The 27,658-nt window shown below is 47.8% G+C and overlaps 1 protein-coding gene across 1 annotated transcript in view; it reads left to right on the top strand.

Moving 5' to 3' along the window:
* The window catches only part of WDFY4 (WDFY family member 4), a 250,641-nt gene that overhangs the window by 154,770 nt on the left and 68,213 nt on the right, over positions 1-27,658 (top strand). Inside the window, exons 44-48 of the mRNA XM_061196332.1 lie at positions 1,537-1,700; positions 13,855-14,003; positions 19,709-19,829; positions 22,958-23,043; positions 24,536-24,598. Of these exons, the coding sequence (XP_061052315.1) occupies positions 1,537-1,700; positions 13,855-14,003; positions 19,709-19,829; positions 22,958-23,043; positions 24,536-24,598 (583 nt within the window). The remainder of the gene's footprint in view (positions 1-1,536; positions 1,701-13,854; positions 14,004-19,708; positions 19,830-22,957; positions 23,044-24,535; positions 24,599-27,658) is intronic.

Raw genomic sequence — 27,658 nt, 5'->3', positions numbered from 1 at the left:
ACCATGCCTTCCTGGGTGCCTATATCTACACAGTGTTTTCTCTGCCTGAGGGAAAGCCTCTGATGGATGTTGCTGTGAGCAGCAGGCACTTACATTCATCCAGGTGTGAGGTTCCCAGGTGGGGAGGAGGTCAAAGAGATGAGCATCTTGCCACAAAGAAAATGGCCAGTAGCACCCTGACCTTGCAGCCATGTGCTGCTCCGCACAGGTGGACACCCAGGACAGGGTGGAGGAGAAAAATCTAGAGATCCACACAGGTATGTACTTAGCTGGCACCCAAATGCACATGCACAGGAGTGCATCCTTTGGAAATAAGTCTAGATGTACACACAAATGATTGCAGCACAGTGGATTTTGGTAGTGTAGAAATAGAAACTAGTTGTATCTCTAAAAAATAGGAGGTGAGTTGGGTGATTATGGAAGAGTCACACACTAGATTATTACAGCCATTTAAGTTGCTTTCTAAGAACTTTTAATGGAAAGTGCTCATGGTGTAATCTTGAGCAAAAAAGTTAGAAAAGAAACACTATAAATTCAGTATAATTCTTACCATGTCAGAAATTACGTTATGTGTGTACATATACATGTGTGTACAAAAAAGATGTCAGAGTTAAACCAGATTGTGGCCAGGGAGGACAAACAGCCTAGAGATGAAAAGATCAGCCTCTCGACTCAGAGGGACTTGGTTCAGATTCGGCCTCTAGTTCTTAGTAGCCGTATGACCTTGAGCAAAATAATTAGCCTTTGTCAATTTCTTCATTTGTAAAGTGAGGATGGAATGGAATCTACAACCTAGGTAGGACTGGATGAAAAATGTCCAGCACATTTAAAGTATCCAGCACAGAGAAAGTGCTCACTAAACAGGAGCTGTTGTTATTAGCACTCTCTCTGGGTGCATGGGTGATACTTGTTTTATTTCTCATAATTTTTAATTTCTCACAATTTCATGGGTTTTCCAAGTTTTTTACATTAAGAAGATAGTATTTCCATAATTAGGGAAAAAAACCCACTCTTAAAAGAGTGAAGAGGGGACCTCCCTGGCAGTCCAGAGGTTAAGACTGTGCACTTCCACTGCAGGGGGCGTGGGTTTGATCCCTGCTCGGGGAACTAAGATCCCAGCATGCCGCGTGGTGCGGCCAAAAAAAAAAAAAAAAAAGAAAACAACAAGAGTGAATAAAGTGAAGTTCAGAAAAAGCAAATCTTGGGTGACCCTCTGGGACCCTCTAGGAAATTGCTTTACTGATTAATGAAGGTGAATTTGAAACATACCCCCCTGGTCACTGGAGAGCTGCAGAGCAGCCAGGCCCGGGTACATCTTCCGGAGTGAATCAGCCTGCAGGTGTGTTCACCACATGATAGGGTCAGAGGGGTGTGTCCACTTTCAGAAACAGTGAGGGACACGCTGGGATCCACATCATTCACGGCTGCCCTGAAACGTTGCAGATCCTCCCAGGGACTCGGGCCCAGGCTGTGCACCGTCCCTCGTGACTCCAGGTGGCTCATGCACAAACCGTATGTCCCTTTTTGCTGCTGCAGATGAACTGACACCAAAGGAAGCTGAGAGCGAGAGAGATGAGGCAGTAGACTGCACCCAGCTGACCTTCTTCCCTGCCTTACATGAAAGCCTGCACTCTGAAGATTTCTTGGAACTGTGTCGGGAAAGACAAGTCATTTTACAAGAGCTTCTTGATAATGAAAAGGTAACACAGCCCATCATGATTACTCTTTAAAGATTGTCAGACATGAGAGAACTAAGCTTTCTGCACTGACACAGGAGGTGATATCTCCATTCACCGTAAAAAAATCAATAAGCAAAAACGACAGCATGCTCCTAAATTTATGGGCCCAGAGCAAGGGTGCAAATGCCCACACATCTTGCATCAAAATGTTTAGAAGATATAAATCAAGCTAATAAACTGTTAAATGAAATATGTTCTAATGTCCTATATTGACCTCTATAATAACCTAGGGGGCCAGTTTCAAATTCAGAATTCTTGACCTTCTTGTAGTTCAGCACCTTGGCCCCCTGCTCACAGCCTGACCACTTGAGGGATTCATCCCATGCCTGAGTGAGGGGCCCTGGTGGATGTGTTTGGAAACCTGACCCATATGTCCCAGCTGTCCCCACACTCCTCACCTTGAAACCAGCTCCCCTTGGCCACCACTCAGACCTAGAGGAAGCACACTTGTGGCACCTTCAGCCCTCGGAAGGGTGGACCTGGAGATACAGTATGCACAGCCAGGAGGCAGGCTGGGCCAGTTAGCAGGGAAATCCATTGTTGGGGATGCCTGGAGCTGGGTTGTGGGAGCCCAGGCTCTTGGTGTGCATGCATGTCCCCTGGGTATGACTGGAAGAGGGTCAGGGGGTCCCCCTGAAGTACGGGAACAGGGAAGGGCCCTCTTACACAAGTCTAAGAAAGTATGGAAGATGAAGCACATGTCTTAAAGTAAAACGGACCTGAGCTAAAAATCCCAACTTGGCCACATATTAAATGGCCTGCTACCTAACCTTCGTGAGCCTCAGTTATTCTCATCTTTAATATGGAGTGCATGGCAACCATTTCACAAAATTCTCATAAGGCTTAAATGGGATAATGGAAGCAAAGTGACTAGCATAGCGCCCAGTACACATGAGGTGGCTCATTAAAGACTAATTCTCTTCCCTTTCCAAAGGTTGAGTGGTTTAAGGGCTGGGTAGACTTCCATCTGTCTCTTCCATCAACTCTTCTGTATGGGATGTAAGTGAAGAAGATGCCCCAGCAAAACAGAGGAGCAGGCAGGGCGGGGCTGGCAAGACATTCAGGGGCTACCCAGAGATGAATGCATGAGAGCTGAGGGCTAGTCTGGCTGCAGGGTGGAGGAGAGTGGAGCTGAACTACGGGCCACTGAGTAAGCAGCCTGGATATCCAGGAACAAGTGACAAGCTCAGAGAGCTTGTGATGGGCGTGAGCAATTGGCAGAAACTGAAGCATGTCCTTTCCAGGGGCAGATTGCTTGCAGAGACTCCTGGAGGGTGTCAGACTGGGATTTACTCCTTCCAGGGGTTGGGTAAAAGGGCTGGCTTGAAGTGCATTGGCCAAATGGATGACTGCAGAACTTCTGCCAAATTGTTTAGCTGCTTTCAGATTTGGGTAGCAGTTCAATCAAAACAATCCTGGAACAACAAGGTCCTTATACATTGTTGAACCCACAGCTTTCAGCCAGAGAGCACATTTGCAAGTCCCCATCACACCTCACCACCGTGCCTTTGCTCATGCTGGTTTGTCTATCTGTGGTGCTCTGCACGCTAGACTCCTAGCAGCTGACTCTCCAAAGCCCATCTTGACTGGTCCCCAGTCTGAAACCTGGAGAGCTGGTCTCTCCCTCATCCCTGTCTCTACTGCCCGCTGCATCTCCACCTACCCTTGCTCCTGACATACAGGCTAACCTTCACCACTTCACCTGTCTGCCTCTCTCACTCTACTAATGCTCCTTAATGGAGGGACCCCCAGGTGCGTAACCTCAGGCATGCCTGGAGAAGCCTTTCAGTAAACACCGATGAATGAAGATTGATTATATTCACTTTCATTTTATTTTGATTATGGAAGTAGTGTAGTCTACTGTGTGAAAGTTTAAAAAATGGATATAAAACATACATATGTAACGTATACATATATATTTATATATGGGTGTATACATAGCCACAATATCCAGCTGCTGAGTACTAACAGCTGGTAACAGTTTGAACATATCATATATGTTCATATAGGTAAATGGATATTTAGTAAATGCCTAGTCAATTGAAAACAGCTAAGAGATCAATGCTTTCTTACTCTTAAAACTTTTCTTTGCCTTATGCCCTTAAAGGATCATATAAAGCAGTGATTCTCAGCAGGGGGCAGCTTTACCCCCCACCCCCTCCCGCCCCTGGGGACAGACATTTGCCAATGTCTGGAGACATTTTTAGTTGTCATGACGTGGTGGGGAGGGGTTGCTACTGGCATCTAGGGGGCAGAGGCCAGGGATGCTGCTTCACATCCTACAATGCTCAGAAGAGCAGAAAATAATTATTCAGTCCCAAATGCCTATAGTGTCAAGGTGAGAAATCCTGATATGATGGATGCATATTAAACAGATTAAAACCAAACCCCAGCCATCCCTTCCTACTTTCCTGATTAGGGTAAGGAAATACTGGATTATATATTGTCTCCATATTGGCTCTTTTCATCATTTTGATAAGAAGAGAGCAATGGCAATGCTTTGGTTTTATTTGGTATATTAATTTTATATTGCTGCCGTAACAAATTACCAAAACCTTGGTGACTTAAAGCAGCACACATTTATTATCTCAAAAGTCTGAGCACGACATGGCTCAGCTGGTTCTCTGCTTAGAGTCTCACAGGGCTGAAACCGAGGTGTTGGCAGGGCTGCATTTCTTTCTGGAGGCTCTGGGGATGAATCCATTTCCAAGCTCATTCAGGTGTTGGCAGAATTCAGTTCCATGCTTCCGTAGGACTGAGTTCCCTGTTCTTGGCTGGCTGTCAGCCAGGGGTCGTTCTCCGCTTCTAGAGGCCACCCCCATCCCTTGCCTGTGGCTCTCTTCCTGCATCTTCAAGGCCAGCTGCAGTAGCCTTCTCACACTACAGGTCTCTCTGAGCTGCTTCTGCCTCATCTTCCCTCCCCCTCATCTCCCCTCTGCCTCCCTCTTCCATTGAATCTCTCCCACCAACTCTTCTGCCTTCCTCTTCTGCTGCTAAGGTCTCATGGGAATTGGACCCACCAAATAATCCAGGGTAATCTCCCTATTTTAAGGTCCACTGATTTGCAACCTTAATTTCATCTGGAATGAAAAATAATTTCAAGCCCTTCAAGCAGCACCTAGGTTAGTATATGATGGGATAACCAGGGATGAGGCTCTTGGGGGACATCTTTGTCCCCAAATACTGCCTGCCACATCTGGCATCACTGAGGGGCCACATGTCACCTAATCCATGCCCCGCCTTCCAAGAAGGGCTTCTGCAGGTGGCCTGACTCCCATGTGCTTGCCAAGACCAGCCAGGTGGCTCCAGCCCTCACTGGGCTGGTCTGAGGGCAAGGTCTGGAGTTTACAGTCCCAGCCAGAGCTAGTCCCAGCGTGGCCTGTGCAGCAGGTTCTTGCCTTTGGTACTTGTCCTGGGCTCTGAGAGTCTTAGTTTTGCTCATTGTCCCACCCAGCAACGCTTCACTCAGGGGTCTTGTTGGGGGAGCCAGAGCCTGAAGCCCACAGGTGACTGACTTTCCCAGCCTCTGAGAGGCAGGTCAGGAGCAGGAAGAGGCTGTTCTCTCGTTTTCCCCTGCCTTGTACTTAAACTTCAGTCTTTCCGGACCTCCATGTCACACAGCAGGAAGCTGTCAGAATGCCACACGTGGCTCATCGTGGTGGCAGGGGCTCCAGGCTGTGCGGACAGGAGCATGTGAAACGCAGCAGGGTCTGAGGCAGGAGCTGTCCTGATTCAGCTTGGTGCTTGGGGTCCCCTTCCCTGCCGGGAGGGGCCGCACGAGGTTGGGGGGTGGGGCACAGAGGGACTGAGCAGGGCAAAGCAAGGCCATTCTTGACATCATCCAGACATTGGTTCTTTGCGTCAGTTGTTTTGATCCGTTTCGTTGGGTTGTGCTTGTTGCCTGTGACTTCATGGTAAACTGTGCGAGAGATTCTTTCCCAATTCAGCCTGAGTTCCTGCAAGGTCACGGGAACCAGACACACCTGCTCCCTGGAGAAGCAGGTCTAGGAGACTGGCCAGGGTCACCTGGGGACAGGCTCCCTGGAGGCTAGGTGGACAGAGGCTCTAGCCTGGTCCCAATCCCACCTCCACCACTTACACTGCGTGTCTTTGCCCCAAATCGGCGCAGAGGAGCTCTCGGTGCCTTGTATCTGCTATTATCACTGTGATCGTGGCTCTTTTAATGGTACCTTAGCATTTGTTCTCTCCAAGAAAGAGGGAGGAGTGGGGTATGAACCCTGGTACCTAAGCCGTGGCCCTGAGGAAGTGGGAAAGGGCCTGTCAGTGCAAATGAGGAAACGCTCCTGTTTAAACCCGGCCCCAGCCGGCTTCCAGGGCTTCCAGATGCTCCTGGGAGCCTGTGAAGCCAGGAACTGTGGAGGTTGGGCAAGTGTTGAGCTTGGACAAAATGGGAGAATCCAGGTCTGAGTGGGTCTGTTTCCTGCTGAGATGGTGGAGGATGTGACAGAGGGTCAGAGTAGAGCCCACGAGAAACCTGACCTGCTGGGATGGGGCCCATCTAGGGTTCTATGTCCACTACAAAATACAGCGTTTTGTGGGAAAGAGGGAAGTTGCTGGGTTTGGGGCCTGGATTGATGTGTGGTGAGTCCCCTGAATTTAAAGCCTGAGGCAGAGAGGAGCATAGGGAAGCAGGCCTGGGAACTCAGGGACATCCATGGGCTGGAAGAGTGAGCTGAGTCGGGTCTGGGCTGCAGAGCTGATTGTGGAGCGGGCCCTTGTGACCTGGCCCCCTCCACTGCCCACACCTCCACCAGCCAGATCCTCGCAGCCTCATGCCCACCCACTCACCACTCCCCTGCAACCAGAGGCCTCCTCCTGGGTGAGCCTGTGCTGATGTGTCCGTCCCCAGAGCACTCATAGCGACGGGCCGCCCACAGCAGTCTCCTCACTCTGCTGCCAGCGTCTTCCTTGTCACACGGCTCTGTAGTTACTCCTGAGTCTTCCTGTGATGCCTTTAAAGGCAGGGACAGGCTGGAATTTATTCTTGTCTCTCCCTTCCCTGACTCGTAGTATTTGTGCTCTGGAAAGATCTGCTGAACTGGAGAACACAGCTGTATCAACGGACCGTCCATGGGGAGCCCCCCACTCCGGTGTGCCTTGCGGCAGTGTAGGGGCTCCAGGCGTGGGCAGCCTGCCCGCCGCAGTGACATGGGTCTGCTCTCGAGCACCTCGGGAACTGGCCTGAGGGGTGGCATGCCCTGGGCGTACCTCGTTCATTGGGGGAGCCCCTCTGGGAGCAGGTAAGGCATGGCTGAGCAGGCCTGGCTGCCTTGCAAATCCACCACCACCAAGGAAGAAGATGCCAACAGTTCATGCCCAGGAGGGCAGCTTGGCACAGGGCAAGTGCTCAGACTGGATGGAGAGCCTCATTCTGCTCTTTGTTTATCACTATTATTGGCAAAAGCGTCAATAGCTGGACGTCTGGAGCACTTGCTTTGGGTGCTTTTCATACATCTCATCGAGTCTCACCATGGGCCCTGTGAAGGAGGCTTTATCATTTTCATCTTAAAGATGGCAAAACCAGAGCCTAGAGAGGCTGCTAACTGGAATTGCTCGGATTTCATCTCAGCTCTGTCTTACTCCAAGTTCGTGTGTTTTTTCCTCTTTCTCCTAGCTCCTAGCCTACTATGTTGGGCAAGTTACATAAACTCTCCACCACCCTATTCTTCAACAACCTTCCTGTATTGGGCCTTGGACATGTTGGCTCCAGGACCGCTCTGTTTCCTCTGCAAATGTTCTGGTTAATGCCGCCTCAGGCAGGCAGGCCTCCAGGTTCCTCACCATGCACAGCGTCTCTGCCAGGACATAGCGTGACACGCATGGCCAGCCTGCCTGCCTGCCTGCCTGCACATGACTTAGCCCCAGCTCCTTAATCCTTGTCCATTCTCCTTATTGTCAAGGGCAGGAACTGACTGGAAGTCGAGGAAGGGAGGATTGTTGCACTGACCCTGGAACCATGAACGTGTTTAAGCAAACATATAGAAAGTTTGACCACGGCAGGGGTGTGTGTGTGTGTGTGTGTGTGTGTGTGGTTATTTTCTGCATTTCCCCAGACTAATATTTTCTGCTTGTGTTGAAACATTTTGAGGCAAGTATTGTTGTAAGCTGAGAATTCCCCTAATTAAGAGGTCTCCATAAGACCTTTTGGGTCTTGTGCTTTTTCTAAGTGAAAGCACACCCACAGCAGGGTGTATGTGGTGGGTGTGCGCCCAGGCTCAGAAAACCCGGAGCACCTGCCTTCAAGTGGCCATCACATAAAGCGGGCAGGCAGCCCGTGGCGAGCCCTGGCTCCTCCTCCCCTGCCATCTCAGAAGCGCTTGCGTTCATGGTCTTTGCCGGATGCAGCCCAGGAGACTCTGGGGCACATCTTCCAGACTTCTGGATGGCTTGTCCCGACAGAGGCCTCTGGGGGAAGCAGGCAGACCTGGAGCTCGGAATGGCAGCAGCTTAACTCATTTCTTTGTGAGAACATTGGAGCTCTGATCGCCTCTAGCGATACCTGGGACGGTAATTATTCTGTGCCACTTCTGCGTCATTGATTAATGATTCCCAGAACCATGAACACATTTCTTTGCAAACAGCTCCCTTTGACATGAGGAGTGGTTTATTTAATGTATGTTAACTGTGGGCTTGTGTCAGCCACTGCGTGGTTGGGGACGGTCCCTTGTTCCCCCTCCACAGAGCTGCTCACAGAAGTGAAGTGAGTCTCCACTTAAAAAAATGTGCTTCCAGACCCAGTCCAGAGTTAGAACTCACATGGGAGTTGTTTTTACTGTTGCTGTTCTTTTTAATTACATGAAAAACTAAACATTTATTATTTTTTTCATACAAACTCAATGTAAAATATTAGTTTGACCTTGTTAGAAATGAAATCATCTCAAAGGGAGATAATTTTGCTCTGAACAGCAGGGAGCAGCATCAAGCTCTTCGTAGGTATTTTTAGCTGAAGTCATTTGTAGAAAGCGAAGAATTGTGTTAACCTTTGCATGTAGTAACTTCCCCCCTGGGTGAGTCGCCACGAGTAACTTTCTAGAATGCAGAGCTGCACATGTCATCCCTACTGAACACCTTCTGAGACTCTCTTTGGCATACTTTGTGCACAAGGCCACTTCTGAGTTGGCCCTGTGCTTCCCTGGACTTGCTTCCCTTACCCTTACCTGAGTGGGCGAGTGTGCACACACACACACCTGCCTTTTTACTCTAATTATGCAGAACGATTTATAATCTCTAAACATGTCCAACTGGCTCAAGACTTTGTACCTTGCAAAGTTTCTCCTCTGTTTTAATCGTCTCAACACCCAACCTCAGCCTTGGGGTCACCTCCTTGGGACCCACTTCTCTGATGTCACCTGACCCCCCCCTCTCTGGGCGCTGTCTGGGCCAGGCTCTCTCCTCTGTGCCCTCAGAATGCTTGTATTTTCCCCCAACCCCATGCTGTACCAAGACAGTTGGTATTCTTCTCTTTCCTGTTAGACCATGCGCACCACAAGATGTCCTTTCCCTCCCTTTATGTTTGTGTGGAGGCACAGGCCAAACATTCAATATGTATCTATTAAATGAAAGCATGAGCAAATGGATGAGTTATAGCAATGTGCCTGCATGTGATGGGACCTCATCTTTCATAGCCTCGGTCGTGTCCACGGATCAGTTTCTAAGTATGGTTTTCAGATTGTCTGCATCAGAATCATCTAGGCTGCCTATTAAAATGCAAATTCCAGGGCCCATTCTGCACTTGCTGAATCAGAACAACTGGGAATGTAACCTGGGAAGATGAACTTTAACAAGCTGCCTGGGTGATTCTCATACATACTAACTTTTCAAATAAATGCTGAGATCCACAAGTCTGGGTTTTACGATATACAGAGCTGCCCTGGCTAGAAACATGCTTCAACTTCAGTCACTGAGTGCAGATTCTAAATGCAGCTAATGCTACACACTGTGCTTTGAACAGTTCAGGACTTGTAATCCTTTTCACATTATACTGGTGCAGTTTCCATCCTTTTCCATTTGGTCTCCCCTGAGCCAGCAGAGAAAGGGTGGAGGCTTGGCTGTTGGCAGGCTTGCTGTGGAAGTGGCACATGCAGGCAGGCAGGGGGCATCCCTGCTCCTTGTCTCCACCTGAAAATATGAGCTGCCATCAAGAGATCCAAGTGTTATATTTCTTCTCCGATCTGCCTAATTGACATAAAAATAGTATCTCCTTATTGTTTTAATATACATTTCTTTGATTACTAGTGTGACTGAATGCTCCATCTAAAAGTGATCAATAGAGAAAAAGTAGATGCCCGAATTCATAGGTAGCCAACACAAATGGAATTGAAATAGTCTCTCTCCTTTTTTTTTTTTTTTTTTTTTTTTTTTTTTGCAAGATGTGCAGAAGTTTATTACTCACTTATGTTCACAGTCTGGGGGAGGAGGACATGGCACACACACAGGTCCACACCGGAATTGCGCTTGGGAACAGAGTGAACAAACAGGGTCTGTGGGAGGCAGGCTTTGCAGTATCAAGGAGTTGGGGTGCCTCCCATCCTCACTGGAGGATGTGATTGGCTTGCTTGAATAACTTCATGGGCTGGCAGGGAAATCAAGCCCTTTAAGGTGAGGACCAGGTGGAATGCAGCTGGTCCTGCTGATAGGGGACTAGTAGGCAGTGGGGAGACTTTCCCACTAGGTGGGGGCATATCTGGAAGGCAGGAGAACTCATGCTTAGACCTTGGGGCCTGTGTCTCTCTCCTTTTTGACACTTAACTTTTTCTTAGCAATCTGTACTGTTTTTTGAGATAAGAGAATACTTATTCCATACACCACTGTAACAGAATGTATTGATAACAAGGTCTAGGTGAGCAGACGTATGGAAAGGGAAGCGTGACACATGTGAGCAGGGTTGAAGCTTTCTTTGCAGTAGATTTTTCGCACAAGTATAAGAGAATGTACACGTTAGCTCTGTTACTGGGTACTTCACATGACAGCTCTGAATCTCACTTCTTCTACCTATAAAATTAGGGCATTGTACTCAATTGCAGACTAGTAATGCTGGAAAAAATCTTCAGGGAGCCTCCAGTTGGCCTCCCCCTTTTGCACACTGAGGCCTGCCTCTAGGAGAATGTGCTGGCGTGGGCTTCCATAGAATGTCCCAGCCAATTGTTGTCCCTCTAACTTGAGCTCTGGCAGTTTTGGATTTCCAGACAACCTGTTCCTTATCATACACAGAACCAGGTGTGGCCATGTACTTGGTTATTCACCCATCAGGAATGATAATATATCATCTAGCTGATCCTAAAAAATTCTACTTATGAAGCTGAAGTTCCACTCTTTTTAAAGTGATAGAATCATGGCAGGAGGGAATTCTTAATCATGATTAAACTTGGGGGTGGAGCCCTCTCAGGGCTAATTTAAATGGAAGAGCAGGGAATAGTTCACTTGGGTTCATTTTCCAGTTTTTAGAATGCCACTCTTTTCTAGCAGAATCAATTTTTAAGCTATAAACCCAGCTCTCACCAGACATTTTTCTTGTGGTTTGGTTTATTCTGGTTGTTACTTAATTCTCCCCACGGGAAAACATCAGGAGATCATGGAAACATGCTGCAGCCCCTGCTCTTGGCACCACAGAGTTTGGGTGAGGGGGGGGCATCATGGGGAGGGGAGAGGTTTGGGAGGTACATAGGCCTGGACTGTGCCTGGGCCCCGCACGTGAGCATGTGAATGTGAGGATGAAGCATCCTCCATACAAAGGCATAAGAAAAACATTTCAACGGCTTGGCATAGGGGGCATAAACACCCTGCAACAATGCTGCTGGGAGTGTAAATTAGTGTCACCTTGCAGGAGGGCAGGCTGGCACTAGATCACAATTTAAAATACTCACATGCTTGACCTGCAGTCCTACTTCTAGGAATTCCACCTACAGATTTACTCATGTGTCCAAAGTGACATGTGTACAAAGCTGGTCACTGTAGCATCACTTGTGATGTCAAAACATTTGAAAACAACCTGAGTCAATAGGGGGTCGGTCAAATAAGTTGTGGTACATCCATGTAAGGGAATGGTCTGCACCGTTTAGTAAAAGTGAGACAACTCTATAAGAAGTGATTTGGAAGGGTCTGCTAGATGGCCTATTAAGGGAGAAAACTAGATACAGACCAGTAACTACACAAATATGCTGTTTGTGTAAAAAAAGAGAATATGTACAAAACATGCTGTGTATTCACCGAATCTCTTCAGTATAATATACCGCAGGAGAAGCAAAACTTTTCCTCTACCCTCTTAGAGTCTCCAGCTAGGCCTGAGAATTCAGTGGACAGAAGACAGATTGACAGGAGAAATGCATACAGATTTTATTTTTACATGTACATGGGAGGCTTCACAGGAAAATGAAGACATCTAAGGCCCCCAGGATCTGAGCACACCTACTTTCCAGCTTCACCAGTCACACTGACCTCTCTTCTGCTCCCCAAACCTGCCCTTCCTGCCTCTAGGCTCTGAGCTGGATGTTCCTGTTCCCTGAAATTTCTTCTCCCAGCTTTTGCATGACTGCCCATTTCCATCCTTCAAGTCTCAGGGTCTGTCTAAAATAGTGTCCCCTCCAAGTTTCTCTCTGCCTTATTATTATCAACCTGTTTTTTTTTCTCTCAACACATATCACAGTTTGTGATAGTTTATTAGTTGATATGTCTTCGCTCACTGGATTTTAAGTCCCACGATTGTAGGGTTCTTGTTTATCTTGTTTGTTCCTCAATTTGACTAATCCTGTTTGATGCAGCGGTGTGAGAACTGGTATCCAGGGCTGCTTTCCAGGCTTCACCACTGCAGTCCTATCATTGCTCCAAGGTGAGCACAGAGCTTGACTTCAATCCCAGGCTCTGCCACTTACCCATCTTTGATGAGATTATCTCTGGGACCCCTTTTTTTTCCATCTCTAAATTAGAGTAGTTAAACTACCCTTGTCCAACTGTAAGGATTATACTGGTTAATATGTGTAAAATGTTTACAATGGTTATAAAAAAAAAAAGTAGGTAGTAAAAAAAAAAAAAAAGTCAGGTCCTCTTTTGGATAACTGGAATTAGCACAGAATTACCCTGAGAAAATGTTGGTCTTGGTCTTACTCTGGTCCATTTGGGCTCCCGACATCTAAAAATTCATGTATTCTCTCACTCGTTCCTTTGGAGATTTTTTCCATGTAAGGACCCACCTAGTCCTTACTTCATGCGGGACTCTGGGTCATACCAAGACACCCTCTCAGGTCAGGCTCCCCAGAAAGCCGGCGTTGAGCCAGAGATGTGCGTGCAGCAAGTTTATTGGGAGTGCGGGTCATTGGACTGGGCCCAGCGAGAAGTGCAGTCTCAGCAAGGCCTCGGCTGATCCCACGGGAGCTCAGAGTTGACCTGAGTGGAGGCAAAAGGTCTGGCCCTTCCTTCTCTGCACTGACCAGTTGTTGGGTACGGATGGCCACTGGGATGGGGACATGACCTTTGGCCAGGTACTCTCTTTAGCTGAGGGATTCTGGAAAGCTGCCAGCATCTTCAGCTGCTGAGAGAACGTGCTTGAGCCTGAAAGATGAGATCTGGGCGGAGCTCGTGCCACCTCCGCACACACCTTGGACCAGCCTTGGCCTTGTAGACAGCAGTACCAGTCTTGCACTTGTGGTTCTAGGCAGACCCGGTTCCAGTCCTGGCTCAGCCCGTTTCCAGCTGGCCTCTGGACAAGCTCCTTCGCCTTTGTAACTGAGGGATGCCTTGGACCTTGAAAACTTTCCTCTTTGTTTACGGAGGAATGTTTTGCACAGTTGTAGAGGAGCTTAAAGTGAGAGGAAAGAAAGGCCAACGTGCTCAACACAGCAATAAACACTCATCCACATGCCTCGGTGGGGGTGGGGTGGCCTTGGGTAGATGAAATAATGAAACAGGGTGTTGGGTGTAGAAAGGAAACTTAGACTGTGAAGAGCAGTGCAGCTCTGGGGCAGCGGCTCTGTCATTTACAGGGTGCTACTCTCACCTCCAAGGGCCTGGTGGGTGACCGGCCACTGCCCTCCTGCCCTCCAAAAGGAGATGGGCATGCTTCCTTTGCACGTGGCCTGACTCTGGCGCTCTCTCCCCGCAGGTGACACAGAAGTACTCCCTGGTCATCGTGCAGGGCCACCTGGTCTGCGAAGGGCTCCTGCTGTTTGGCCAGCAGCACTTCTACGTCTGCGAGAACTTCACACTCTCTCCCGTGGGTGATGTCTACTGCACCCGCCACTGCTTATCCAAGTGAGTGCCCCTCCTCTCCCAGCAGATTCTTCCCTGAGCCCCAAGCTGCCTTCTCAGCCACCCCCATGCCTATGCCTCCCACCTTGTTCTTTCTATGGGCTCAGGTATGGGCCTGAAACTGAGCCACAAGATAAAACAGAGGAACCTTAAGGCATAGGCATCATGATTGTGGTTCCCCAAAGCTAAAATCTGGAGCGGTTAACAATGCAGCAGCTCCTGGGGCTTTCCTGCTATGGAATGCACCACAGGACAAAGGGCATAGGTCCTTAGGTTGTTTGGGTAATAGAATCTAGTCCCATCAGCTTACTCATTCAACAACTTCTTTGATTGGTCATCCTTATGCAAGACATCAGGCCCTGCCCCTTCATGCCCGCAAGGCACATGAGTGCAATCAGCAGCATAAACAGGTTCTTTTGGAAAGAGTTTGGAACACACTATCATCAAGGGACAAAACATATGTTATTTGAGTACTCTTCGGGGTTCATGCTTGGAGAGATGTTATGGGGCTTGTGTGGTGAGGGACAGGTAATTGAGGGAGTAGGCTAAGATCTGGGTCTTGAAGGATGGGTGAGATTTGGGTAGAAATCTGAAGAGTCATTTTTACACCAACTAACACCAGAGGTCTTTGGCGGGAAATTCTGAGGTTCTTCTTTAGGTTCAAATGCAGTTGGTCTACTTGGGTTCAGTCGGTTCTTATTGATTAACCCTCTAGTGTTTATAAAGTACTGCCATTCAAAACCAAATTGATAGTGTTTGCACTTTTGCTAAAGGTTCAGTTCTCAAGTTGTATGTTTTCATCACTTTTGGAGAAATTTAGATGCAGATTTCTTTTCTGGTTAGCCAAGGCTCAAGTAATGACAAAATGACCTCTTAGCCCAGTGGCTCTCAAACTAAACTACATCGAATCACCTGGAAGGCTTGTTAAAACAGACTTCTGGGACCCCTCATCAGCCCAGTTTCTAATGTGGTAGATCTGAGTTAGGGCTGAAGATTTTTAACAAGTTCTCAGCTAATGTTGATGCTACTGGTCTGGGACTACACTTTGAGAACCACTCTTTAAGACTATTGACAGAGGAACCAGAGCCTTACCTGCCAATAACTAAGAATTTTAACTCCCAGGTGTCATATCATTTCCAGCCTATGTCAGGAAGCAAGAGTTTAAGGAGTACGGAAGGATAGATGTCAGCCCACCCTCCTTTGATGTGGGTTTGTTTTAAAATGCTTGGCCTTTTTCTGTCTGCTAATTTCCATCTTTTATTCATACCAGACGTTCACCAGTTGCAGTGAGTCTTCTGTTCTTTTCCAAGGCAGGAGCATAATTAATACTTGGCACACTCATCCCATCTTATTGCTCATGTTTTATTGATACTGATCAATATGGACAATGGGTCTGCCGACTCGCCTTTCTGAGAGCTGATGAAAGCTTTCTCCTCTACGTATATGCATGGCGTGCCCATGAAATGACTTGCATAAACCATTGCTTCACTCTCCACCTCTGGTTTAAATTGAGTTGGTGTTAGATAAGACCTTATTGATTAGGTAAATTGTGTGTATGAGGTGTATGTAATCATGATCAAATTGACTATATCTGCACTTTTAATAGAAGCCCAGTTGTCAGGTTGGATGTACTCAAGTCTGGAAATGTACTTTTCTAGAATGCAAGTAGGAGAGTAGTGAGGATAAGTCACTACCTGGGAATATCGTTTGGGAATTGCATAGGTAATTTTAGTCCCCGTACCTCAAAGAAGTGTTGTTAACCAGACAGTGTGTTCTCTCTGATCCCCTGTCTACTGCCCTAAGAAAATGCTGGCAGTCGTGGAGTTGTGGTTCTCAGAGATGGGCCATTAGATCATGTCAGATCAATGGGGATTAAGTCTTATTTTGACCATGGAGACTAAGGAAGATACATAAATAAGCCAGTTAAAAATAAAGCTAAGTCAACTCCGAAATGTTTCTCTAAAAGACTGCCATCAATTTGAGTACAGATGAGCATTAGACTTTGAAAGAGACTCCCCAGTGTACCATGAAAATATCCCAAATGAAACTCAAGAACACTGCCAGTCCTCCAGCGGTGATTGGCTTGTGTACTTTGGAACTTTCCTTAGAAAGTAAGACCCTTTCTAGAAGGTTATATTTTGCTTTCAGTGGGATCTCTTCGTGGCAGAATAGGGTGACTGTACTAATTGGGTTGGCCAAAAAGTTCGTTAGAGTTTTTCCATAACATCCTATGGGAAGCCCGAACGAACTTTTTGGCCAGCCCAATAGCTGTCTAGGGCTCCTGTAACAAAGTATCAAAAACTGGGTGGCTTTAAAAAAAATAATTTATTGTCTCACAGTTCTGGAGGCTAAAATTCTGAAATCAAAGTGTCGGCAGGGCCATGCTCCCTCTACAGCTTTAGGGGAGGATCCTTCCTTGCCCCTTCTAGCTGCTAGTGTTTCCTGGCAATCCTTGGTGGTCCATGGCTTGTATATACATCACTCGGTCACATGGCCATCTTCTCCCCATTTGTGTCTGTCTCTGTGTCCAAGTTTCCCCTTTATATGAGGAGACTAGTCATACTGGATTAGGGCCTATCTTAATGACCTCCCTTTATTACCTCTGATATTTACCTATTTCTAAATAAAGTTAAATTCTGAGGTACTGGGGATTAGTACTTCAACATATATCTTTTAGGGGACACAATTCAACCCATAACAGTAGCAGCCAAGCTCACAATGTATAGCATTTGATTCATTTGGTGGGAATCCAAACCATCCAACTGGCTCTTTGTGATGGGGTGCTTTTAGTCAGATATTTCCTTCACATCAGTCAGCAGTTTTAAGGCATCATCTCTCTGTTTAATTCAACAAATACTTATTGAAAGTCTGTCTTGTACCAGCACTGTGGTAGACTCCACAGATACATAGATCAGTCAGATGTGGGCTGAGTCTGGTAAAGAGTTTGTGATCTAGCAAGTTATTTGGGTATAAATTCCAGGTATAAATTCCTGACAACAATTGGATACATACAAATGTGGGGCAAATCAAAGTATGTTTTAGTTTGAAATCCACTTCTATTATTACCAAAGACCCAGTCAATCAATATCATGATTATCATTTAGTTTACTGTGATTTCCCTAGTTAAGAATATTAAAAGTTTTACTATGACCACCCTGGACAATTTGCATGTATCATTATAGGTGTCATGCAAGAGCTGTGAACAGCATCCTATGAACTGTGGCCACAGCTCCATCTAAAGAAGAACATGGATCAGCGACTCCTTTCTACTCATTGACCTTGGGGGCCTGAACTCTGATTTAATGCACATGTAGAATATAGTGTTGGCAAAGAGACGCAGTCCTAGCTGTGTGACTAATGCTTTGTACGATGGAACTCCAATCTGGACCCTGCATCAGTGAACTCAATAATGTCATTCACAATTTAGTCTTCCTGAGAAACTGAGTCTGTCTGAGCATTCCTGCCGTATGGATTATTCAGTCCCTGCAAGCAGGAGAAGAATGACCATCTTTCCTCCTAAAAGCTCCTTCCTAAAAGCATTCTCCAGAGCATTCTTCCTCATGTCACCAGTGTTTCAGAGTCCTAGGTTGAGAATCAGTATGCACAGAGTAAACTGGAAGGAGGGAGCTGGTGGGGGAAGCTCTGTAATTGCCAGCCAGCCTGTCTGCCTCAGGGGAGAAAAGGTGCGGCTGCGTGAGCTTGGGTTTTAGATTCAGAGGACCTGGTTTGAATCCAGTTCCATGTGACCTTGGAAAAGTCACCTCTTCTCTTTGGAATGTAGTTTCCTCATTTCTTATATGGGAATCATAATAACACATGCTCAGTAAGGGTTCATCACGTGGATCAAATTAATCAAGGACAGGGAAGTGCTGAGCAGGCTGTAGAGCATGACGGTGGTCAGTCCACTCAGCAAACATGCCCAGAGCTCCAGGAAAGATGTGGAGGATGAGATCCATGGGCACAGGTCTGTGCCCCCATGAACTCACTCATAGTCAGCTGGGGAGAGAAACCAACCAAAGGTGCAGCTAAGGTACAGAGAATGTTTGCTGTGCTCCCACAAGAACGGGGCCACAGGACAACACGCCACAGATCACATCATTGTCACTGTCACAAGTGCCTTTACCTGGAATGCTGTTTGGCCTAAGTCAAGGGTAGGAACCAGAATTACCTCCACGACCTCTTTGGGAGTCAGGGAAGTTTAGGGGAAGCTCAGCTTAGCCCCAGACGGAAGCATTAATAATGGACAAAGGGCCTCAGCCGGCAGTAGATTTGAATTAAAACATCCAAGCAGAAGCATCCAGAACCAAAGCCACATTTGTGTTCCAACAATCCTACAGCAGTGTGGCTCAGAACAGGGTCCCTGAGAGGGTTGTTCTGAGAAGGGGCAGGAGTCCGCAGGGGTGCGGTCTGGCCATGTGGGTGCTGAACAGCCGGCTCAGGCTGTGTCCCACGCGGGTAGCCTTCCCCTCTACCTGGCAGTAACCATTCTGCAGAGTGTGCAAGTCTGAGCTCTTAGCGCTGCAGATGCTGGACCAGCACTGACCGCTGCCCAGAGAAGTCCCGCGGGCCTGTGTGACGGCCTGATCTCTTTCCATTTCCCCTGGAAGCGTGGCCTGCCCTGGAGGCTGGGCGGTGAGGGTCGCCCCTGGAGCTGGGATGGGAGGAGGTAAAACACATTCCTGCCACCTAGTGCTGGTGCGGGGCTCCTCGGCTCTGTGGTGGGCACACAGTCTTATGGAGGGCTGAGGTGCTTGGAAGGCCCTTCCTTTCTCCAATGCTAAAAGAGTGTTTTATCAGAGCTTTGTGGTCATGTACACAATGCAAAATTGCTATGTAACTCAGATGATCAGAAATGTAACTGTCCATACTGAAATCAAATTTATTTCTCAAGTCCCCATTTGTATTGGTGGTGGAAAGCTTCATCTGGTTGGTTATCTGAAGGTATTTCAGTTACTTCCAGTGCAAAAATTGTTCTTTTTGGGATAAATACTTAGTCAAATTCATGACTCCTCCTTCCCCCATTCTCCCTTTCTTCCCAAGGGGAGTCATTCTGACCTCCGGGAGCAGGCATCCAGCATCCGGCCTGGCCGGCCCATCCTCTGCTCTCTACAATGCCGCTAGTCCGTGGTCCAGGCACGGTGCTCTGGGTCCACTGCTAACGCTGGGGTCATTGTCTTCCAGCCCATCAGTGCTCTCAGCCCTGCAACCTGCCTCTTTGAAGAGTTTTCTGCCCCGTTGTCCCATTTTACACTAGGTGCTAGCCCGACTGACACGGCTGGTCTTCCCAGGGCTCCGTGTTGCCTGAGACCATGCTGGACAGGGCTTATCTTTCTGCCTCATGTTCCAGGAGCTTGAAATTTCTCCAGACCTGACTACACATCTCTTTCATTCTTCCCCCACAACCCCCAGCCCATTTCTGACCCCTGTACTCAGAGAGTCTTCTCACACTTACACTCCGCACCCTGTGTCTTTATCTGTCCTGGAGGTGGGCCCTTTGCCTTGCTGTCCCTCCCCTGGTGAGGGCAGGGCTCCGCCTTACTCCTCAGGGCAGGGCTGACACAGACAGGTGCTCAGACAGGGTTTATCAGGTCAGTGGGGGCTGGCACATCCTCCAATGTGTCCCAGAAACTCAGGTGGGCCACTCACGGTGCAGGCAGGGGAACAGCCTACCAGACACCCTCTCACTGCGTGTCTTGCTTCCTTTTCAGCATTAGCGATCCATTCATCTTCAACATGTGCAGCAAAGACAGGTCCTCCGACCATTACTCGTGCCAGCGCCACAGCTACGGTGACCTCAGGGAGCTCCGGCAGGCGCGCTTTCTCCTGCAGGTGTGTCCCGGGAGGGGGCCGGAGGGAGGACCATCTCTTCCGGGCACAGGTGGTCCAGGTGCCATTGAGGCCCCATCTGAATGTGAGGGACACACCTCCCTGACCCCCTTCACCTGTGCACAGCCCAGGGCCCTTTGAGACACCTGTGAATCCCTGTGGCTTATGTTGGGCTGGTCCCCTGGCTGGTACGGAGTTCTGCCTTCTGTTTCACTCTCTCCCCAGTCCCTGCCATTTGGCCACTGGGCCCTTCTCTCTCTCACCGTGTCATTTAGGATCCAGCCTCTTTGCTTTATTTTCCCTTTGACATGCCGCAGAGCTGCCTTGGAGATTCAGGAATACAGGACAGGGCAGCTCCATTGCCTCATGGCATAGCCGATAACTGAGAGTTGGGTGCCAGTCTGCCCTCTGTTCTGACCACGTGGACACCTCCTCAGGCCACAGCCCCTACCCTCTGCCCTCCTCACAGCTTCACCTACCTTCAAGCTCCTGGTCATTTCCTGGGCCAGGTGTTTTAGAGATCTCCTGACTGTCCCCTCCAACCAGGATCCCAGAGCCTTGTCCAGTGCATTCAAGGGCTCATCCAGGTACTAAACAGAGCTGATTCCTTCCAGAGGCAGAGCTCTGCTGTCAGCTAGTCACAACCACATGCTTCTCATACCCCACCTTGGAGAACCATCACCTGGTTTAGAAGCATCACCTCAGTGGCAAAAGGAGGAAGAACTCTGGGGAAGAACTCTGGGGCTCCCACTGGCCTCAAACACATCTTGCCTTCACCAGCCCAACCTCAGCAATAGCAAAGCTGCATCCGTGCCCAGGGGCCTCCCAGGCAGCTGGCAAAGGAAGAGATGAAGGACCACCCTTGGGGGTGGGGAGGAGCCCAGATCCCTCCCCGCTCACCCTTGCTGCAGGGTCTCTGTTCTGCAAAGGCCAACAGGGGCAGTGCTAGGCCCTCGGGAACAGAATAAGTGTGCCTTTCATTTGTAAATTTCTTTGTCCCTTGATACTCCTGCTGGAGGCCTCATTATTATTCTCTGAAACTAAAGCTCAAGGAAGCCTTTGCGGGGGGGGGGGGGGGGGGGGGGGGGCGGGGCTCATTCTAGGGAGGATCAGCTGCCCTGCAGACAAGGGTCCAGCAAGCTGCTGACATCTGACCCAGCTATCTCCCTCTCCCTCCCTCTCCGCTGCTTTTGCCCACAAAGAGCTGGTTCTCATTTTGCCTGCCCTTAGTGCCCTTCTCTGAAAGGAGAGTGAACTAGAAAGGGGCAGGTGGAGGAGGCCTTGCCCTGATGATTCTGACCACAGCCAGCATGGGCCCAGTCCTGAGCACGGCTCTGCAGCTTTGGCACAGTCGGGCACCTCTCTGGGCTTCCATTTCTCTCCAGTGAACAGGTGACCACGTCTTGTCTTTTCCACCGTTACATATATAGCAGCACTTAGCACATTTTAGGCACATAGCAAGTACTCAAAAAAAAATTTGTTTTAAATAATTGTATGTCTACTTACAGGTTATATATAGTAGCAAATAGATATCAGTAAGTGAGTGTCTTTCTCCCCAGTAAAAGGGGATTGTTTCCAGATGGTTGGTTAGCCTGACAGTGGTGGAAACCAGAAGTGGGAGAGCATGTGTGATGGCCAAGTGGGGCTGGGAGAGCTTCATGAGCAAGGCCATCATTTCTCCAGCCCTAGATTCTCCCAGAGGAAAGTCAGAGCCTGGGCACTTAAGGTTGCTGGGACAAGCTGTAGCCTTCATAAATTCTACGTTCATCAGCTCTCTGCACAGTGTTCATATTTCTATTTGTAGGAAAAAAATCTGTGGCTCTTATGTATACCCACAGAGGAGAGGGATGTTTCATTATCATTACAGATACTTTCCCTCTGCTCAGGAATCTAATGAACTGGACTTTGAGAACTCACTTCCAGCCAGGCAGGAGCAGGACCTGACTGCTGTTGGATGCAGGACCCCATCTTTGAGTCTGACCCTCCCCCTCCCCACCTCTCCCTCCATGCCCAGGCCTCACCTCTCCCAGGCCCTCCCTCAAGTGCTGGGTATTCTTTCGCTGACCCCATCTGACCCTATATGTGGACTCACTCTATCACTATTCCAAGTCTGTTATTTATAGATTGGAAGGGGAGGGAGGAGGAAAGGAAAAAGAAAGGAAAGCAGGTAGAGTTCATTTAGGCATTAACAAAATACCCTTGAAACAACATTGTTATGTCAGTGTGGCCACGTCAAAATGGCTCAGCAAAGTGGTTTGGCAAAGCACCCTGTGCCTTCAAGTCTGTGGGTTGGTGTAAGATGCTGCCCAGATTGGGACTTGCACCCACTCAACCAGCTCCCCTAGTGTTTCTGGTAAGATGACCCTTTGGTTCAGGAAATGAAACCCTTGACCAGGAAGTAAAAGTGTCTGGAGGTGTTACTGGGCACTTTCCTCTCTTTGTCCCCTCCTCGCCTGCCCTGGGAGTGGGGCTCTTGTTTCCTGCTTCAGCCAAAGGAACTCTTAGGTCTCCTGCCCTCCTGCTCATTCTATGGGGACCCCATTCATCACTGTCACCAAGGTCTTCATATCCCCTGCAGGAGGTTGGAAGGACTAACCAGGAAGGGGTGCCTGTGTCAACCTAGGTAAAGAGGTAAACTGAGGCAAGCTTGAATTACCAGAAATTGAGTTAATTCAGGAATAGCAGAGGAATAGCCATTCACGAAACACAGGCTGTCCGGAGCTACAGGCGAATCCGTTGAGGGTCAGCTTATCTATGGGCAAGGAGCACAAGTGGGGGCGTCCAGCCAGAGTCCAAGCTGTAAGTTCACTGGCTTGAGGATGGGAGGGGTTCTTGGTGGATGTTCATTGCTCACGAGGTAAGTCTCGATCTTCTGTAAATCAGGCATTTGTGGGAAATCAGCCTCTCAGTTCTTAAGTTTCGTTTTTCGGAGGACGCATGCCTGAGGTTCGCCCTTTCATATCCTTTGGTACCATTTTAGATTGAAATCCTTTCACGCCTGACACAGAGTCCCAAATGACCCACAGCCATGGCTCTATTGCCCTGGCGGGGCGGGGGTGGGGGTGGTGGTGCGGGGGGGTGGTTCTCCATTCCAGGAAACTGCAGAGCAGTAAAAGGGGTTCTCTTTACAGGACATTGCCCTGGAGATCTTTTTCCGAAATGGATATTCCAAGTTTCTTGTCTTCCACAACAGTGATCGGAGTAAGGTCTTCAAAAGGTAAGGGTTTGAAAATCCTCCGCTAAGGAGACTAATCGTGAACCAATAGGAGAGGAACAGCTCTGTTCTCAGGAGAATTGTTCTCAGCCCACAGTGAGCAGGATTTAGGTTAGACACGAGAAAGAACTTACCCACAGAACTGTTGAGTGATGGAAAAAAGTATAGAGAAAACTATAAAAGCTCCTTCCCTAAATCCTGGGAAACTGGCTCTGTTTCATGAACTGAAGTAGTTTAGGACAGTAATAACTGAAGGGAGAAAAAAATGTGCAGACACGACATATTTAATGGGCCTTCCAGAATATTCTGGCTCTATTTTTTAATTTTCCAGCTTTATTTTTTAATTTTCCAAGTAATTTTTTTGGCTTAATCTTCCTTTTAGATCCCAGTTGCCAATTTTATTTGTTCTGACTTCATATTTTATTGGAAAGAATTCCTACCAGCTGATTTCCCACTTCTGCATGGAACATCTTTTTTCTTAAAGAGAGAAGCATGCTGTTTTAGTTTAACTTCTCTTTATCCAAAGAGATTAATCAATCTAAGGAGTTTAAGCTAGAGTTTAAATTTTAATTTTATATTATTAAAGTTAGAGATATGTAGATTTGCAGAGAATCTAGAAGAGGCCCAAGGAAAGGTAGGTTCCTAGCCATAAACAGACCACACAGAAGCTGGATTAATAGAGAAGTGGTCACACTTAGCTCCACTTAGGGTTGAAAGTCCTGAGGTGAGATTTGACATCCCTGGCCTGCATGTCCCAGGCCATTTTGTGCTCAGAGGTTCTAGCCTTACCTTCCTGTCGGCCCTGGCGAGTCACTGGCACCAGGACCAGCTGCTGGGTCCCAAGGGCAGGGCCAGAGTGGAGAAAAACAGCTCTCGCAGAGAGGCTGTCTGAGCCAGCTCTGGGTGCGTCTCCATTGACTGTGATTCTCCCTTTGAGGTTCTTCGAAGGACTGCTGTTATATCGCCTCCTAAAATGTCTTCAGGTTCTGTTTTAGACCAAACCAAAGAAGTAGACATACAATGCTGAACCTCAGGTTCATGTTCCCTTGTGATTTCTGTGCATTAAATGACGTTTTTTTCACAGTCGAGCTAGAAGTCTTATACATCCATAATTGAGACAGTGAATAGTGCCAACCACACCCCACCCTTGTTCAAGGAGCATGAAAGTAAGATGGCACTTGTCCCTAGAGTACTACAGTGGTTGCTAAAATCAGCAATGGAAATGCCAGTGCTGGCCCAGAGGAGGTCTCTAAAACACATAATTTTTATTGTAACTATTGTTTTATTGTTATCATTGCTATTATTAAGGCTAGAGCATATAATGGCAGAGGGTGCTGATGGGGTGCCTCAGAGGTACACCCTGATCTAGGGGCAAATGGGGCCCACTGTAAGGGCAAGAATAAACCCAACCTCTAGCCTGCCTCCAAAAATGTTCCCATGGTGGTGGAAGAGTCTTGACTCTGCTGATAGAATAATCCTTTCCCTTTTTGTCTAGCTTCTGCTCTTTCCAACCCGGCTTGAAAGGAAAAGGCTTCACGGAGGAGCCGCTCAACCTAAGGTAACAGGTGCAGGGAGGAGGCCAGCCATGCTCTCTGGGCAAGGGTTGGCCTTGCTTTGATTTTCTTCATTGGCCTGACCCTACTGCTAAGAAGGCATGCAAAGAGCATGTCAATCTGCCTTCTGCTTAGCTTTTCTCTCTCCCATCCCCCTACAACCCTCATCCTACTCCCCTAGTTCCTTCTGCCAATTAAACCTCTACAACAGACTTGAAGTCCCAAGTGCTCTGAGGCTTGTTCAAACCAAAATGGCAGGAAGCCGCCTCTGCCTGTGGTGGGTGGGGGCAGGTTGCCCGTAGAGGGGGCAGCCCAGGGCCAGCCTTGGTGTCAGGCCCTCAGGTTGGGGTGTGCGCAGTCCCAGGTCTGTCCTTGCTATTCGAGGCTCTGAAAACTCAGAAGCTAAATAAATAAATGTACAGTGATGTGCAAAGCAGATGCTAATTTACGAGTCTGTGATATGGAGCATCTTTCCCAGGAAACAAAATGCTTACGGCCCCTTCCTAAGCGCCCCCGCCTTACAAGTACCCAGTTCTCTGGAAGGCCAGTTCCGGATTGGTAGGTGCTTTTATTTCAGTTAGGAAGGGGAATAGGAAGAGGACAGTGGTTGCTGTTTTTCTCCAGGAGTCTGTGGGGCTAGGGCAGGGAGGAGGTATGTTCAAAATATTTATAATGACTATGGAATGGGTGTCATCAGTTTATTTAAAATGATTTATCCATAGTTTGTTATGTGTAGTGTTCGCTGCTTCACAGAGCAACAAGCAAAATACTGAAAATCTCCCCATTTATTGAGTTTACATTCTTGTGAGAAAGACAGAAAGCAAAATGAATGAAATATAAAGCATATTAGATAATGATAACAACCAAAGTCGATCGAGGTTGGGTTTGAAATCTTAGGTTGGTAGGGGAAGACCTCACCCAGAAAGTTAATATTTGAATTAAGACTTGAACAAAGTGGGGAAACAAGTTATTCAGATAACTGAAGAAAGAACATTTCAGGCCAAGGGAAGAGGAGAGCAAGGGCCCCAAGGGGAGGTGTGGTGGGCTTGGCTGGGGCCATAGTGGTTGGGTGCAGTGAGTCAGTGGGAGCAGAGATGAGAGAGGGAACAGGGTTCATGTAAGCCTTGGGGGCTCATGCTAATGGGGTCGCCTTTTACTCTGAATAAATGGGAAACATTGGAGGGATCTTGTGACCTAACTTATATTTTAAAAGACTTACTCTGGCTTCTGTGTTGAGAATAGAACATAGTAGGTCAAAGGCAGAAGCTGGGATACTGGTTAGGAGGTTTTTGCAGTAATGCAGGTGAGAGATGATGCTGGCTTGGATTGGGGGGGTGGTGGCAGTAAAGATGGTGTGAAGTGCTCAGATTGTGGACATATTTGTACATGATTGAAGGTACATCTGGTGGGATTTGTTGACAAATCAAGTGTGGGTGGGGAATGTGTGTGTGAGAGAAAGGACTTGAGGATAAGACCAAGCATTTGAGCTTGAGCAACTGGAAGATGAAATGGGGAAGACCACACGAACAACTACTTTGGTGGTGTAGTGGATATCAGGGGCTCGATTTTGGACGTGTTAACTTTGAGATGCCTCTCAGATATCCAGGTGGAGATGTCATGTAGGTCATTGGATATATGTTTCGAAAGTCAAGGGAGAGGTGCTCCAGAGAAATACATATCTAAGCTCATGGAAGAAGAACTTTGATAAAATCAGGAAGCCGAAGAGCTGGTTCTAGGCTCTGAGACCACCCAAGCAGCCAGGGCATGTGGTGAGGCTGTGCTGCTGCGGTCAGCCATGGACTTTGGGGTCAACCTGATTTGGGCTCATAGTAGGTGCTCAATAAATTGTAATTCCTTTGCTTAGTTTTAGAATCAACTGCTGTGTGTTTTGGGCATGTTTATGGAGCAGTTGATTAAATACAGGCATCTGTGTTCTCAGCTCTTTGTGTTTCTCCCAGCCCTTCTCCTACCAGCCACAGTGTGCCTACACAAGTTTCAGAGGGGAAGGCAGTAGTGGCTCCCAGCCTTAGAAAGGCTTGGCTAACCATTGCCCCATGCCTGGAATGAACTTGGCCATTTTTTGTTTGGATTACTAAGGACAAAGCCCAATTCATACACTGAGTCTTTAAAAATGCCTACCTGTGCTTTGCACACTCTCGCGAACATGAGCTTCTCTTCTCTGAAGGAGGTGCGTGGTCCATTCTGCGGGCTTTCACCTGGCCCAAGATGCTTGGCCTGTGCTACGGGTTTTCATATCTTCAACCCCCAGCTCTTCATGACTGATCTGGCCCCTCTAGAGGCCATCTCCCGTGTATAGGAAACCAGAGCTTTTGGATACCAGAGTTTTGCCTAGAATTTCGGTGACAATGGCTGCCTCCATAACTGAATTCCAAGGATGTTCTATGGGCCTGGATCCCAAGTAGAAAATACTTGCAAAGCTGAGGTCAGCCTGGGATCCATAATCCTCCTCTGTCTCCCCATGGTACAAGACTAGACCATTCTGAAGCCAGCATGGTGGCATAATCGGACATCTGTGAGGTGCAAGGCTCTGCAAGCATATAGGGGCTTCTAATGTAAAGCCAGCTAGATGCCCCTGGAAACGTGTCTGATGGCCAAAAAACTCCACAATGTTAGACATAGGTAGGCTCTGCAGAGACGTGAGAATAGCTGAAGTTACAGGGAAAGGGAAGCTGGTTGAAAATGAATATGTGAAGAAACACACATCTTTACACTTAAATCTGTACCCTTCCACAAAGGGCTGGAAACAGTTTCAAAACTAAATACAGGGTATAATGATCCTTTAAAAATTACTTCCAAACTCCTTTAAAGGACAAAAACATAGACGTGATATCAGGTACCTGGAATGATCTGGTTACTCTAATTGTCCTGAAACTAAGAAAAACCAAACAATTGTGCTAGGTTACATCATTTTCCAGCGACAGATAACAAGAAACAGACAGTTTGGGGGACTTTTTTGTTCTGGAACATACTTTCTCTTGGCACTGAATAAATAGGGTAGTGGGTAACAAAGAAGGCAATTCCCTTTCTATAAAAAATGAAAAACA

The sequence above is a fragment of the Eubalaena glacialis genome, chromosome 1, assembly GCF_028564815.1.
Source record: "Eubalaena glacialis isolate mEubGla1 chromosome 1, mEubGla1.1.hap2.+ XY, whole genome shotgun sequence".
Lineage (NCBI taxonomy): Eukaryota > Metazoa > Chordata > Mammalia > Artiodactyla > Balaenidae > Eubalaena > Eubalaena glacialis.
Note: the sequence above shows the minus strand (reverse complement) of the source record. Positions and strands in the feature narration are given on the sequence as shown.